This window comes from Cyprinus carpio, chromosome B2 (genome assembly GCF_018340385.1).
Source record: "Cyprinus carpio isolate SPL01 chromosome B2, ASM1834038v1, whole genome shotgun sequence".
In the NCBI taxonomy this organism is placed as follows: domain Eukaryota; kingdom Metazoa; phylum Chordata; class Actinopteri; order Cypriniformes; family Cyprinidae; genus Cyprinus; species Cyprinus carpio.
Genome location: NC_056598.1, coordinates 24129338 through 24144940, shown reverse-complemented (window position 1 = coordinate 24144940; position 15603 = coordinate 24129338). Strand labels below are relative to the sequence as shown.

The window sequence follows — 15603 nt, the reverse complement described above, 5'->3', positions numbered from 1 at the left end:
GTCATGGTGCAGTTATCAATGAGGTGTTTTGTCCTCTTGCTGACCTCAGCTATATAACTGTGACACAGTGGAATCGCACTCTCCCTCCCTCTCGCTTTCCTTGGAAATCCCATAAGTGATGAGGACTTAGTTTTATTAAAGGCATAGTCCAGCCCAAATTGAAAAAATCTTTCATTATTTACTTATCTCATGCAATTTCCAAGTTGTTTGTTTTGCAGAGGACAAAAATACAATTTTTAAAGACTTTTTTTAATCAGTTCATGTGACCACATCTGTCAAGCTCCATAAAGAACAAAAACACTGCAAGGCACAGTGGACATGAGTTTTTTTTTAAGTCTGTACATGAGCAGAGGCTAGACATGATTTTTGGTGGAAATTAATATCAGTGAATAACTTTTGAATGAATAGGAATACTGCACACAAGTGACATCAGTACTTTTTTTGTGTTTTCTGCTTTTTGGAGCTTGTCAGATGTGGCCACTATGAACTGGCTATGTTTGCATGCACTCCTATAATGCAGTTAGAGCAGTACTGCGGTTAAGTTGGAGCTCATGTAAACAGGATACTGTGATTATGTTAATATAATTATGCTTGTAATCTGAGTAACCATAATCGCAGTAAAATGCACATTTATTTACACTTATATGAGAGTGCATATGCTTTAATCGCATTTAATGCACTCTTGTCAAAGTGTGCTTTTTTATTAAAGAAACAGAAATGATTATGTACAAACACTTTCAGAGAGCATTATAGAGCAGAAAATGTACAGAAATTTACCATTTACAGAAAATTTCACATATACCACCAAACAAGAGGGAAAAAAACAGAGGAAAACCAAAATGAATGAATACATTTAATGAATATAAAATAAATATTATTTATAAAATCTAATAAAAATAGTAAATGAATATATAGATCAAATAAAATGAAAACATTCATAAGAAGAGGAAAGCAAGCTAAACCTCCTTAACTGGATCATCCAAAAAATCTCACATTGTTTCAAGAATTTGACACATTTTTAAGCAGCAAGTGTACATGTGCTAGTGCTGCATATGAATGAGGTAGGTTTAGTACTCTAGAACATTTTTGCATTTGACAAATGGAACCAGCAACGAACAGTGAACAGTGAACATTTTATGTTATAGTTTGGGGAACAAGTGAACAGGTACAGATAGAACCACATTTATTAGTGAGTCATCAAAGTAGCCTTGAAAAGCAGGATTGCAAATTGGGGTTTGCCCGTGTCATGTAAACTTATCTTAATCCAAGTAATTCCTCACCCTGAGTCTGACTAATGGTGGACATGTAAACATAGCCATTGTATAAAAACTGCAGTGTAAAGGTTCTTCAAAAATGTCAACCGTTTTGTTCCACAGACACAGTATGTAGGTTTCAAACAACATGAAGCTAGGCAAATAATGACTATGCATTTAATTGCATCATCTTCCGCAGCACAACATAGTTAACAGGACAAAAGTTCACTTGGCAGCACCTTCCACAAAAAGTTCCAGCTTTTCACTTTCTGTTCTATAATTTTTCAAATAACCTGACACTCAGCGAGTTAATGGTTAATCCCAACAAAGCCATGGTGCTAATGTGCACAATTCAGCATGTTAAAGTCTGGCTTAGCAATATGGCATGTGGGAGCATGACACAATGAGCCTTTATGAGGGATGGAGGCCATGACTGAAGAAGCTTCTATTAGTTCCAAAAGAAGCCATGGCTGGCAGTGTTGTCTTGTGATAAACCCTGCTTTAAGACAAATAAGTGTGTCCTCAGCACTCTGGATTGTGCAATAAGAGCAGCAGAGATGACCTGCAAGTGTGGGACGTTATATAACCCATGAAAAAAATATGATGAGCAACAACTTCTAGACTGATCAACAACAGAGACTTTGGCCCTCACTTGAAAACCATGTTAGTGTGCACAAAGGTCTTTTGATGCACAACTATTCCAGTTGTGCCACAAGCATGGTTTTCCTGTATTGCCTGTACAATGCAGGAAATCACATGTTGCATCTGTGAATAAGGGTGTGGCTTGGATCTTTTCCTTTTTTTGAAGTCAGCTTGACATCTATCAAAGAATAGGGAAGTGAAATCTGATTCAGCCAAGTCCGTGCAACTGTCAGCATAGACTGTAATTAAAGACAGTTTCTTGTACACATTGTTATAGTAGAAATTGCCTCTTCAGGATTTACGTAATGCTGCCATTGTATTCTTTGTATATCACTTGTTCCATGTAGTGTTTGTTTAGTTTTATATCTAAGATATCTTCCTCGATCATCTTGGCTATATTCAATTATGCATTTGATAAACAATGAAAGAACTGGAGGGATAAACAAAACAATTCTCAATGTTGTATCTCTGTTTTTCACAGGGTGAAAAGAGCACAAACCATCTCAGAGGACAATAACCTTTTGGAAGAAAAGAATATTGCATTTTTAATGCGTGTGCTTAAAAGAATCTTTAAGATAACTTTGCTTGTACATCCTCCAGAGTATAAAAATGACTGTTTACCTCATCTATACAAGACAAACAGCAAGATTTGTCTGATTTAAGGGAAACAGCATGTAATATTTCAACAATGCCAACTTGGCTTGATACAGAAACTTGGTATGGTGGACTTCTAACCAGGCAGAAGAAACATGGCTCTCTATCCCTAAGTGATCATCAGTTGTGCCTTTATTTCTTTATGACACGTGGATGGATTTAGACATTGTTCCACTGCAGTCCCCATCCGTTTCCTACTTATATCAGTGACACTCTAGGTCTCGGAGAATGATATGTCCAAGAAAGAAGAGGCCCATCAAAGATGAGGATTTCTCTGCCATCGTGGTGCCCTCCATGAGGGGTCATGGTTACTTGGATTACACAGTTGAAAGTCATCCCTTTAGAGCCATGCAGATCATGGACGAGCTCCGCCATCATGAGTTGCTCTGTGATCTGGTTCTACATGTAACTTACAAAGACAAGATAGTGGATTTTAAGGTAAGAGAAATTGAATTTGGTTGCAAATGTGCAAGAATGCTTGAATAGCATGTTTGACAAAAAATGTTTAAAAGGATCAATGCCATAGAAAAGCTGTTTTATTCTACTTAAAGTGCCATGAGACCACCTATTTCAGCACAGGTCAGTTGGCCCGTTCACACCAAGAACGATAACTATAAAGATAACTATAAAGATAACGATATTAGCGTCCACACCAGTGAACTATATCTTCTGTTTATTCTAAGCGCACGCTCGTCTGCCGATTCAAATTCTCGAGCTCGTTACAGCAGGATGGATTCTGATTGGCTGTCAATTTTTTTTATCGTTCATCAGCTGGAAAAAAAAAAAAAAACGTTTTGAAAGTGATTCCAACGATATCGTTTTTTCTTTGTCTTTATCGTTATAGTTGTGGTGTGGACTCTGCTGTTCTTTAATACTGAAAACGATTTTTAGAACTATATCTTTATCGTTATCTTTATAGTTATCGTCCTTGGTGTGAACGGGCCTTAAGGCTAGCAAGATTTTTTTTTTTTTTTTGAAGTAAGTCTCTGCAAACTTAACCAAGGTTGCATTTATTTATCCAAAAGTACAGTAAAAGCAGCAATGTTGTATAAAGTTATTAGATTTTAAAATGACTATTTTAATTATGTTAATTTATTCCTGTGATGGCAAAGCTGAATTTTCAGCAGTCATTACTCCAGTCTTCAGTATCAGATTATTCTTCAGAAATCATTGTAATGTACTGATTTGTTGTTTAAGAATTGTTTTCTCCAGGAGTCTTTAGGTTAAAAAAACAGCATTTATTTGAAATAAAAATATTTTGCAATAATGTAAATGTATTTAACTTTTGATCAATTTAATGCATCCTTGCTAAATAAAAGTATTTAACTTGCTGACCATAAATCTTTAAACGGTGGTGTATATTTTCTATGCAAAGTACAAAAGCAAACATTATTATAAAATTTAATATTACACAAAAGCATTATATTGCTATAAAAGGGCCTGTGTAATTTATGTGCTTCAAAAAAAAATATGTTTGTGCATTCTTCATATTGTACATTCTAATGTTTTGATGCCTAAATTCATGTAGCATATAGGTTTTAGTGTTTTTAGTTTATTTAGACAAAATAGTATAGAATTTTAATATCATCCATTTATCAGGTATTGCCCTTAACAATACAAAAAAGGACCTTATTATATCAGTTAGATTTAATATCAGCGTATACCTTTTCTTCTCTAGTATTTAGTATAGTAAACTACATAGCGTTCACTGCTTGAATATCAAGAAACAGGTTCAGTGTGTTATAGTTATTTTTAATATGATATGTCCCTGGCACTGCAAATTACAGTGCACAAAGATAAATTGTCCTCATTACAAGTGTGGAATTATGTTAGTACATGTTAAGGCATTTGATTGTAATTATGAGAATATGGCACATACAGCTCTCATGATTTAGTTTCAGGTGTTTTCTGCCCGTTTTTTTTTTTTACCCCAGTCATGAACAAGTGTCTACATTCCCCAGGTGCATAAACTGGTGCTGGCTGCCTGCAGTCCTTACTTCAAAGCCATGTTCACCAGTAACTTCAAGGAATGCCATGCCTCGGAGGTCACCCTGCGAGACGTGTGCCCTCAGGTCATCAGCCGCCTCATTGACTTTGCCTACACCTCCCGTATAACAGTGGGCGAGAAGTGCGTTCTTCACGTCCTCTTGACTGCGATGCGCTATCAGATGGAAGAGGTGGCCAAAGCGTGCTGCGATTTCCTCACGAAGAACCTGGAGCCATCAAATGTCATAGGCATCTCGAGATTTGCGGAGGAGATTGGCTGCACCGATCTGCACCTTCGCACACAAGAGTATATCAACACTCACTTCAGTGAGGTGCGTGCCCCATGGACTCCGTTCACCGAAGTGTCAGTTAGCAGAGATCGATAGTTGCCACCTATTGTGCTCTCTTAAGTAACTGTACTACTCAGCCAATGACCTGTAACAGTTAGTCTTTGAATGAATGAAGGCTATAGAGAATGGCACTGTGTGTACCTAATTGCTTTGTCAATGAAACTTAGGTCTTGCAGATGGATATTGATTAGTATAAATGATCCAGCTGTCCAAATGAATCAGGCATTACAGAAATTGTTCACCCAAAAACTATTATTTTATCATCATTTGCTCACCTTCATGTTACTACAACCCACATTATTTTCTTTCTTCATTCATAAAAAGAAAATAAAGGAGGTTAGGTAGAATGTGAAAGCAGCTCTTTTCCATATAAAATGGATGGTGAATCATACTATAGTGCTCAAAAATTACCAAAGTAAATGTGGTCCACACAACTCCAATGGCCACTTTTAACAGTAATGGCCACTTTTAACAGACTGCATTTCATCAGTTTTTAAAGGGATACTCCACCCCAAAATGAAATTTTTGTCATAAATCACTTACCCCCATGTCGTTCCAAACCCGTAAAAGCTTTGTTCGTCTTCGGAACACAATTTAAGATATTTTGGATGAAAACCGGGAGGCTTGTGACTGTCCCATTGACTGCCAAGTAAATTGCACTCAAGGTCCGGAAAAGTATGAAAGGCATCATCAAAATAGTACGTCTGCCATCAGTGATTCAACTGTAATGTTATGAAGTGACGAGAATACTTTTTGTATGCGAAGAAAACAAAAATAATTTTTATTCAACAATTCATCTCCTCTGTGTCCACATCACCATAGCGGCATTTTGGTGAACAACATCCACTGAACGCAAACTATGTACACTATTCTGTGTCAGCCGCGCTGCATGGATGTGCTTTTTTTGTTCAAATCAAAGCGTAAATACACATAGAAAACGTATCCTTGTGTTGCAGCTGACACAGAATAGCGTACACAGTTTGCGTTCAGCGGATATTCTCCAAAATGGCGCTACGGTGATGTGAAGAGACACAGAGGAGACAAATTAGTAACCCTTTAACATCATAAATGTTTTTTTTTTTTCACTTTAAAAATATTTAATGTATTTAATTTTGTCAAACGATTAATCACATCCAAAATAAAAGTGTACTACTGTGTATATCTATTAAAACACACACACACACATACATAATATATTTTGAAAATATTTTTTTAATGTATTTATATGGATATACTTATATAAATTATATAATAATATAAATATATTTAATATGTATTATGTATTAACAAAAACTTTTATTTTGGATGCAATTGGATGTGATTAATCGTATGACAGCACTAATATGTATGTATATATTAGTTTTTGTTTACCATTGATGACCTGTGCTTCTGAGAAACCCTGAAATGTGAAAAGGGTCCATTGTTAAAAGTCCTTGTTCATTGCTTATCTTCCGTCCTTCAAGAGTTTCTATATTGTTTATCATTTTTTTTAAACCATCCTGTATTTACCATTAAAATAGGCTTTGGTGGCAAAAAATGAAGAAAAGGAACCCATAACTTGGTGTCAGTCATGTCAAAACAAGAAGTGTCTAAAGTCACGGTTTTTGGATTGAAAAAGAATGAGATTTGTTAGCTCTCAGATGATTCTTAGAAATCACATTAGAAAATTACATTAGAAAAACTTGCAGAAAAAAGGTCAATTGGCTATCATCAATAGTGTAGCAATGTATACAGCATGTTCACACAGAAGCCACTTTCAACCCAAAATTTCTTTCTGTTGGTCAAAGTAGTGAATCTGCATGACCAACTTGAACTCATATGTCCATATATTCATGTACTGTATATATATTTTTCCGTGTCACAGGTAACCAAAGAGGAAGAGTTCTTCAGTTTGTCCCATTGCCAGCTTCTGGAGCTGATCAGTCAGGACAGTCTAAAGGTGCTCTGTGAGTCCGAGGTCTACAAGGCCTGCATCGACTGGGTTCGCTGGGATGCAGAAAGCCGAGCGCAGTACTTCCATGCCCTACTCAACGCGGTCCACATCTATGCCCTTCCACCCACATTCCTCAAAAGACAACTGCAGTCCTGTCCCATCCTCAGCAAGGCCAACTCTTGCAAGGACTTCTTGTCCAAGATCTTCCAGGAGATGGCTCTTCGAAAACCCCTGCCGCCAGCTCCTCATCGTGGGACGCAGCTCATCTACATAGCAGGAGGTTACAAGCAACACTCTCTGGACTCTCTGGAAGCCTTCGACCCACGGAAGAATGTCTGGATAAATCTAGCTGACATGGGATCTCCTTGTAGCGGGCTCGGGGCATGTGTGTTGTTCGGGCTCCTTTATACGGTCGGGGGACGGAATCTCTCTCTCCAGAACAACACGGAGTCTAGATCTTTGTCCTGCTATAACCCCATGACTAACCAGTGGACCCAGCTGGCTCCGCTCAACACACCCAGAAACCGAGTGGGTGTCGGGGTCATTGACGGCAGCATTTATGCCGTAGGGGGTTCACATGCCTCTACACATCACAACAGCGTTGAGAGGTGAGGCTGAGACAGGAAGAAAACTCGAAAAGGTTTTGTGTTGTCTCTTTTACGATGTAGGGTTTTTCCCCTTTATATTCTATTTCCTTTCTATTATTCTTATGCTAGCGGAATCAAAACATTAGCACAGTGCAGAGTGACAGATTAAAACTTGGTTGAAGGAGTTTGTATTACACTGAAGACTACGTTGCACACCTGTCCGAACATTCACACAGAACGTTTTGTACGAGATAAAAATGAAATATTAGCAGAAGGGTTGTGTTACACGCTACACTTGTGATACGTCCCTCGTCGGTTACAGGAAGTGTTTTGATTTGAAACAAGCACCTTCCATCAGAGTGTAGAGATCATTTTGCTCAGTTCTTTTCAGAAAAGTCACTCTTGACTAACAAGCTCCAGGCAAATCTGTTTCATAACGCACATTCCACAGCACAGAGTCGGGTTAGGCCTTTCAGGAGAAACACATTTCTCCACAATAAGTGTAATGATATGAATATTTTATACTTATTAGACAGTAAGCACAGTGTCGACTTACTTGAACTCTACAGTATTTATAGGGTTTCATCAGTAACTCAAAACAGAAGCGACATGTTGTTTGTCAAGTACTATATGACAGTACATCTAAATATCACAATTGAAAGGAGGTATTGTATTGGGTATTGTAACTATATTGTATTGGGTTGCTATATTTATCATGAAAAGGTTATTGGAACATAGCATTTACATAAGGAAGCAAACTACTGTGACCTAAACTTAATTAATAGTCTTGCTAATGATGAGAAATAAGCAAATTGTTTTTAATTAGTCTTGGGGGAAATGTCTAAATGACTTTGCTTGCAAATTACAAAAAAATTATATTTTTATTTATTCAAAAGTATGTAACATGTAAGTGGCATAAACCTCATTAACTATCTTTTATGTCTTATTTTAACTGTGGATTTCTGGAGTTTTTGAGAAGATTTTAATAGACAAGCACAAGTTCAGATTCATAACAGAGCCATGTGAATCCTATCGAGGATTATTTACGACTGAGTGAGCAGCTCAAATCAAACGTTAATCTGTCCAGGAATGCAGGGAGAGACAGTACATTTATTCTATTTAGGAATTAGAGTTAGAGACGCAAATTCAAACAATGAACGTCGATAGATCATCTACAATTTCAAAGATGTGTGAAATTCAAGACTCAGAAGAGAGACACTCTTGGGTAACAGTAGCTGTCTTCACAAGCTTTTAAACGGATATACTGCATTGTTGGCAGGTTAAATGCAACCTCTTCTTGCTGAAGGCTGTTTTTTTTTAAATTGTGACATTTTGTCATATATCCACTCATGGCAAGTGCTTGCAGTTATGATTGGTATTTGGCACTAGATATCATTGTCATCTCTTTTGTATTGACTTCCTCATTGCTGTTTCTAGGAAATCATATTCCTTGACGACAATATCTTAACTGGTTTCTAAGGATTTCCTGCTTATTGTTTTCACAGGTATGACCCAGAGACAAACCGCTGGACATCTGTGGCCCCTATGTCAGTGGCGCGGCTGGGGGCCGGTGTCGTCGCGTGTGGGGGAAGTCTGTATGTGGTTGGAGGATTCGACGGGGACAACCGATGGAACACGGTTGAGCGCTATCAACCAGACACGAACACCTGGCAGCACGTGGCACCTATGAACACAGTTCGGAGCGGTCTCGGTAAATAAACTGCACCATTTATCAAACTAATGAGTTGGAACGGTTTTCTTTTACTTGACATGTTAACCACATATGATGTACCGTGTGAATGGTGCGATTATATTAAAGTGACTAAAGAGAACAATATGAAAATAAGAGAGCAAAAGACCACATCATATCTAATCAACTGGCATTTTACAGCATGTTGTTACAACCTGCAACAACATAAAACACTATTAAAGTTGAAACATAGTACTGTTCTAGACAATGACTGAAACTTTATATTGTCAGCACTTCTGCCGTTATTACCTTCAAAAGATGAATCACTTTTTATATTTCTCATTTGTAAGTCACTGTAAATAAGTGTCTGCTTAATAAATAAATCTGAATCAAACATGAATTAAATAACATAAAACTTTCTTAGTAAACAAAAATGCTTAAATCTTTCCATTCTTAAGTTAATCAATAAAAAAGATGAATGAAACTGTTTTTAAAAATGTCCATGATGGTGACTGCACTTCTAGAAATGCCTGCTTCCCAGAGCTGCTTGACCCTGCAGCTAACACAATAATCTGTAATTGCTGAAACGGTGGCATAGTCAGTTAATAATTCATATCAGAAGAGTTGAAGAATTAGCTGTGCAGTCAACATAATGACGTGCAGGGTTCAGCAGCTGTGCATTGTGCATTTCATGCAGGAATGGAAATTCTGCCATGATTTATAAACCCTTATATTGTTCCAAAACCCTTATATTGTTGTTTTTTTTTTCTACTATTTAATAAAAAAGGTTTAGTTTTAAAGAATGTTCACACTGCTTATTCCACATAAAGAACATAGATGGGGACCAGGAGCTGTCCAGCTCAAAAATAAGCATCATAAAAGTAGTGCATACATACACTACCAGTCAAAAGTTTTGAATAAATAAGATTTTTGTAATGTTTTGCTCATTTTAGTGGTCAATTATTATTGGGACAGTTATTATGAATGTTGAAAATGGATTTTAGTGCTTAATATTTGACCAGCATTTATTTGAAACATAAATATTTTGTGACATTATAAATGTATTTGCTGATATATCACATGAATTTAATGTATCCTAAAAATCTTAAAAAAAAAAAAAACCTTTCAATTGATTAAATAAATGTTTACTTGGTGAGCATAAGAAACCTATTTTGACCACTAGTGTTTATTCCAAGTTTTCTGAAGCTATATGGTAGCTGTGTGTGTTTGAAACAGACTGAAATGTAAGTTACACAATGAAAATACTGCTTTGGAATTGTTGACATACTTGCTCACCATTCACTTTAATTGTATGGCAGGGAGCTCCTTGTACTAAGAAAAAAGAAAATACTTCAGATTTTTTGTATTAATGAAATAATCACTAGTTTATATGCACTAAGCTGTCTGGTGTTTGTTCTGTTTGTAGGGGTGGTGTGTATGGATAACTACCTCTATGCAGTTGGTGGCTATGATGGTCAAACCCAGCTCAAAACGATGGAGAGATATAATGTCACTCGAGACGTGTGGGAACCCATGGCCTCTATGAACCACTGCCGCAGTGCACATGGAGTCACAGTCTACCAATGCAAGATTTATGCGTTAGGTGAGCTGGATGCATGAACTGATACCTTGAAGGCAATGGAAGTTGGTTTGAATGAAAGTGTCTGCTAAATGCATAAATATAAATATTATTCCATTTCAGGTGGATTTAATCAGGGGGGTTTCTTGTCCAGTGTGGAGTGCTACTGTCCAGGCAGTAATGTATGGACGTATGTAACAGATATGCCCGTTGAGCGCAGTGGAATGGGTGTTGCTGTAACCATGGAACCCTGTCCTGGAATCCTGCCAGAGGAGGATGAGGACGAGGAGATGTAATGTAGAAGTTTGACCTGTGAACTTGTGCCATTTTGAAAAAAGCACATGTTGCATTTCCTTCAAACGACTTAATGCATGTAATGCCAATAAGGACATTTGTATGTAATTTAGGTTCATTTGAATTTTTTTTTTTTTTGATAGATCTTCCTTCTCTACAAAGTGTGTGTGATTTAAAGAGAGAAACGTTGATAATCACTGGATTAATGAACCTCTGATCACTTTATATGGACTAAATGAATATCCTGTGACTGAGACACACACAATAATTTTGTTGAACTGCTAAATACGTAATTTTGTGAGCTCGTTCTATAATACTTTTCATGCCTGTAAATGCACTTTTTAATGTGCATACCTGATTAAACACTGATATCTAAAGAAAGTTTGGGTTTCGTTTCTGACGACTTTGGGATCTCTGCTGTCAGGAGTGTTAGCAGTAACATTTTAATCCAAGACAGGAAAAATAAATCAAAAAAAAAATCTAAAAAAAAAAGATATTAAACCAAACATTAATTACAAAAAAAACACCTTATAATAATAATTATAATTTCATTTTATAATACTATTATGATAAATAGGTAAATATTATATTACATGTAATTAAAAAAAAAATCACAGATACCAATAATGCATTAGAAATATCTTTATGCATAGCCCATATGCAACAGGCTTCATAAAAAGTGTTACCATAATTACTTTTCACCACTAGGTGGCGGACTTCTACTTGCAAATGCAATGGGAGCACGTCTCAACCATACCAACACGTGTCTTTGCACTTGTAAAGTTTTACAGATCTTTACTTACACATTTTGATTTTCAATACTTTGCACTTTAAAATAAGCTTCTGGATGTCTGTTCACCAGTGTATATGTAACAGATGACGCCACAACAATTTAAATGTGCTGCTTCTACAGTAAATAGTTAAAAACAGTTACTAACATTCTGTACCAAAAAAAAAAAAATTTCAACACCTATGTTTTAAAGCCAAATTATATGTAATATCGAATTCATTTAACTTTTATATAATTTAAAGTTTTCCTCAAAATCGTTCAATTGCTGAACATAAAGAATGATGGGATATGCTTAGCCTAGAATTCTTTAGTGCGTTAAAAGCCACTGAGCTTTGGCATTATTCAGACCTGGGACAGTCTTGTGCACTTTGTAGTGGCCAAGAGAGCAAGTGTGTGTATTGGCACAGGCCCTTAGTATTGAATGAAGTGATGTACAGTAAATTGACATGATTTTAATGCAGGTGTTCTATATTAATGATTACAATGATAAACAGTGTTAATTCATTTGAGTAATTAAATCATTCAGAAACTTTAGTTTGATTAAATCTTTCAGAGATTAGTTTAGAAAAATAATTTGTCCCTTTTTTGAATAGTTATTTTTTGCATGACAACAGTTTGTGTGCTATTTTTTTAAAGTAATAAAGACAATTATTGTTGTGATGTCACAATATTAGTCATCCGTCAAAGGCTTGTTTACAGAAACTGCCAGAGCCTTTCTTTGCTTTGCCTCATCCACAGGTTTCAGTGCATTTTTGCATTTTGTCTCAGGGAAACCAGCACACGTGGAAACTTTTGTAAACCGTAATGTGTTAAGCGTTTGTATTGTTATGGTTAGGTTTGTTGCTGCTGTGTTAGAGCAAGGTTTGTGATTCCTACTCACTGTCTCCACATGTCATAGTTTACAGAGAGAGGCTCGTTACATTTCCACGGTGAGACTCAATGGTTTGCTTACCTAGTGATAACTGTTTAATCCACAAACACAGGGGCTCCACTTTATTTCTGCAGGTTCCTGGCTTTATCCGTATCAAATCATGAGGTGTCATGTCAACACTGGCATACTGGGCAAACAGATTCCAGTCCTTGGGCGGCTGGCTGGCAAATCCTCACCGTGTGGCAGGATGTGAGATGTGTGATCAGCGGGCAGTGGATCTGTCACACACAAACACACATGCTGAGAGACACATAAGAGTGTGGGTAAGAACACAAGGCCTTGTTTTGGCTCATCCTGAACTCTGATTGGACGGAGAGCAGGGGCCGTCTCTTCCCCGAGCCTAACAATATATCTGATGACTCACACAGCAAAGTATGACGCACTCTCCAGTACACAGACACATCCACACGTTCATGTTGTTAATGGATATTATTGTCAGTTGCCGCATCCAAGAGAGTCACATAAATACGCAAAAACCACAAGTTATCTTTACACCCTGATATTAGCAATATAACTGAACAAAAGAATTGAAATACGTAGTTCTGTAGGCCTGTTGACTTTATTTGTAACGTAAGGCGGGCATTTGTAATTCGAATGTGGCAGGTTTCCGGTGTCTTCCACTTCAAGTTATTTTTTTAAGTGTACAAAAACAGTCCTTTATGCTGCTTGATGTTGCAAACTAGTATTTGTTATCATATTATTTTAATCTATTATTATAATTGTAAACACACTGGTTTAGTGCACTCTTGTCTATCGGCTAAATCGGAAGACACATTTATCCTACAGGAAATAGCTAACTTCCGCGTTGGAAATAAAGGTGGATCAACTTAATCGGTTTACCTGTGTTAAAGGTACTGGGCCTACTTCTATGTAGTGTTAATTAATGTGTTAATCTTCACATTCACACATAGGAGGCGCTAGGATCCTTTCTGGGGCTGACAGCAATGACAAAATGACTGTTTACCCGTGCTGCTTTTGTCCTCATGTGGGGGGAAAAAATGATAAAATAGCTATAATGTCACCGCCTAATTTAAATAAATAAAACATCAGTCCTGCGCATACATCAATTGTCATATTTAAGTTCTAGACTACTTTTTAAGGCTTAAATAATATGCATTTGTCGTTGCTGGCTTGATGATTAAGTCACAACACATCCAACTAACCTTGACAGATGTCAATCATAAGTGTAAAATGTAATATTTCTTTACACTTCAGAGATGTGAAATCCTTGCAACGGTTCAGTAATCACAAACATTTACAATGTATCCGCTCGCACAGAAAACGCGTAGCCTGCGTAAAGGGTAACCATAGCAACAACTGCTCGATCTGTATCTGTATCTGAGCGTGCATCGTCAAAATACTGTATTTCACACTTTTGAATATAAATGTACACATAACAGATATTTAAATATATGTTCCTTTAAAAAGTTGCTCACTGAACGTCCTGTGAATAATTCGCACACCAAATCTAAGCAACAGATAATATATAGGATATAAAGCTAGTCTTAAAATGATAAAACTCGAGTTTATACGACACGTAACAGGATTTGTCTGTATGTCCTTGGCCCCTGACTTTGGGATAAAATCAACTGGAGTTGCCGTGGCTGAGGTTTTATGTAAGTGGTCCACAACATATTTTAGCATATTAATCACAATACCAGATAAGAGCATATTTTATGTATATTTCATTTCATTTCATTCAAGTATTTTAATAACATTCTAAACATGGACTTTAATGTAAATACAGACGCCCGTCCAGCCGAGGATGACCGATGTCACGTAATGTCAACCATAACTTAACTCTGCGAAATACCAGCTGCATAAGCACGTAGAAAGATGGTTATCTCGATACGTGTTTGAAGAACAGCGTCGGCTCGGTCTAATAAACGCAAACTCGTTTCATCATGCACGAGACCATCTCTAAACGGTGTTAATGTGGAGGTCGTGTGAAATAGCGAATGACTGAATTGCTGCAAGAACGTCGCAACTTCTCTCGCAGACCACATCGTACAACTTTGAAATCCAAACTGTGTTCAAGACTTATTTTTCCAAACTAAGCTGAGAAGCACGAGTGGACGGTTTCAAGCTCCCCACTGTGTGAATTGATTCTACTATGGGTCTGCCTGAAAGAGGGCTTCCGGAGCCGGGGGGAAATGTAGACATTATTCCCGTTGACGCATTCAGTTGTTCAAATTATATTTAATACATGCTTGGCTTGATCACTAAATGTCTTTTTTAATTAAGTTCAGTCTTACTAACAGAAATTTCAGAACTTTACGCTCTTTTTCATTGCATACAGAACCTTACGCGTCCCTGCCTGAAAAAATGGAACATTCCACAATTTATTCCAGGGAAAGACTGACAGTTTTTTGGGTCATGAAGCAGCTGTTCAAGTCAGCGTCTCACCCTCCCTCTGCGGGAATAAGAAATTAGTACATTTGAAATTAGATAACCAAGATTTAAACTTGCGGAGCGCAAACAAATACAAATTTCACAATGCAACATACGGATGATAATAATAATAATAGCAATAACAATAATAATAATAATACGGGTTATTTTGCATATGTAAAGCAATGTTTATTTATATTTTGTAAATTGTCTGTATTTCAAATATCTTTTTTAAAACTGTTATTAACCTAAATTCACTGTTTGGTCAATATTTAATTAATCCTAAAACATTTTTTAAAACCATTATTGTATTTTCTTTGGAAAAGATAAAACTTAAAAAAGGTGTTGTTTACGTTGCATGGCCAGTTGTTTTGTCATTTATGATGCATTGACCATTGGTGAAAGTCTCAGCTGAAACGACTATGGGCACATGCCACCTCTTATGCCAATCATTTCTAATCAATTATTCAGATGGGAATGACTTCCGCTTGCAACATTACAGTTCTTTTGCCTCTGGGACTTG

At 36.8% G+C, this 15603-nt stretch overlaps 1 protein-coding gene and 1 long non-coding RNA gene across 2 annotated transcripts; one reads left to right on the top strand and one right to left on the bottom strand.

Moving 5' to 3' along the window:
* The first annotated feature begins 2777 nt into the window (after positions 1–2777).
* LOC109111365 (kelch-like ECH-associated protein 1A) lies at positions 2778–11349 on the top strand. Its single transcript, XM_019124298.2, has 6 exons — positions 2778–2987; positions 4511–4867; positions 6750–7426; positions 8911–9116; positions 10522–10698; positions 10798–11349. The coding sequence occupies exons 1-6, from the start codon at positions 2778–2780 to the stop codon at positions 10968–10970; spliced, it is 1800 nt and encodes a 599-aa protein (XP_018979843.1). The 3' UTR covers positions 10971–11349.
* On the bottom strand, positions 2822–15077 carry LOC122136261. The gene is made up of 3 exons (XR_006154054.1): positions 13853–15077; positions 12711–12907; positions 2822–2958 (listed from the first exon to the last, which is right to left on the bottom strand). It is a non-coding gene; the product is annotated as an uncharacterized LOC122136261 (long non-coding RNA).
* Positions 15078–15603: the final 526 nt, after the last annotated feature.

What these genes read in the sequence shown, in the direction of transcription:
- LOC109111365 (XM_019124298.2), top strand. Translation starts at nt 2,778, where the DNA reads ATGATATGTCCAAGAAAGAAGAGGCCCATCAAAGATGAGGATTTCTCT. An exon ending in ACAAGATAGTGGATTTTAAG is followed by an intron (nt 2,988 to 4,510) that starts GTAAGAGAAATT and finishes TACATTCCCCAG; the next exon opens with GTGCATAAACTGGTGCTGGC. An exon ending in CATCACAACAGCGTTGAGAG is followed by an intron (nt 7,427 to 8,910) that starts GTGAGGCTGAGA and finishes TTGTTTTCACAG; the next exon opens with GTATGACCCAGAGACAAACC.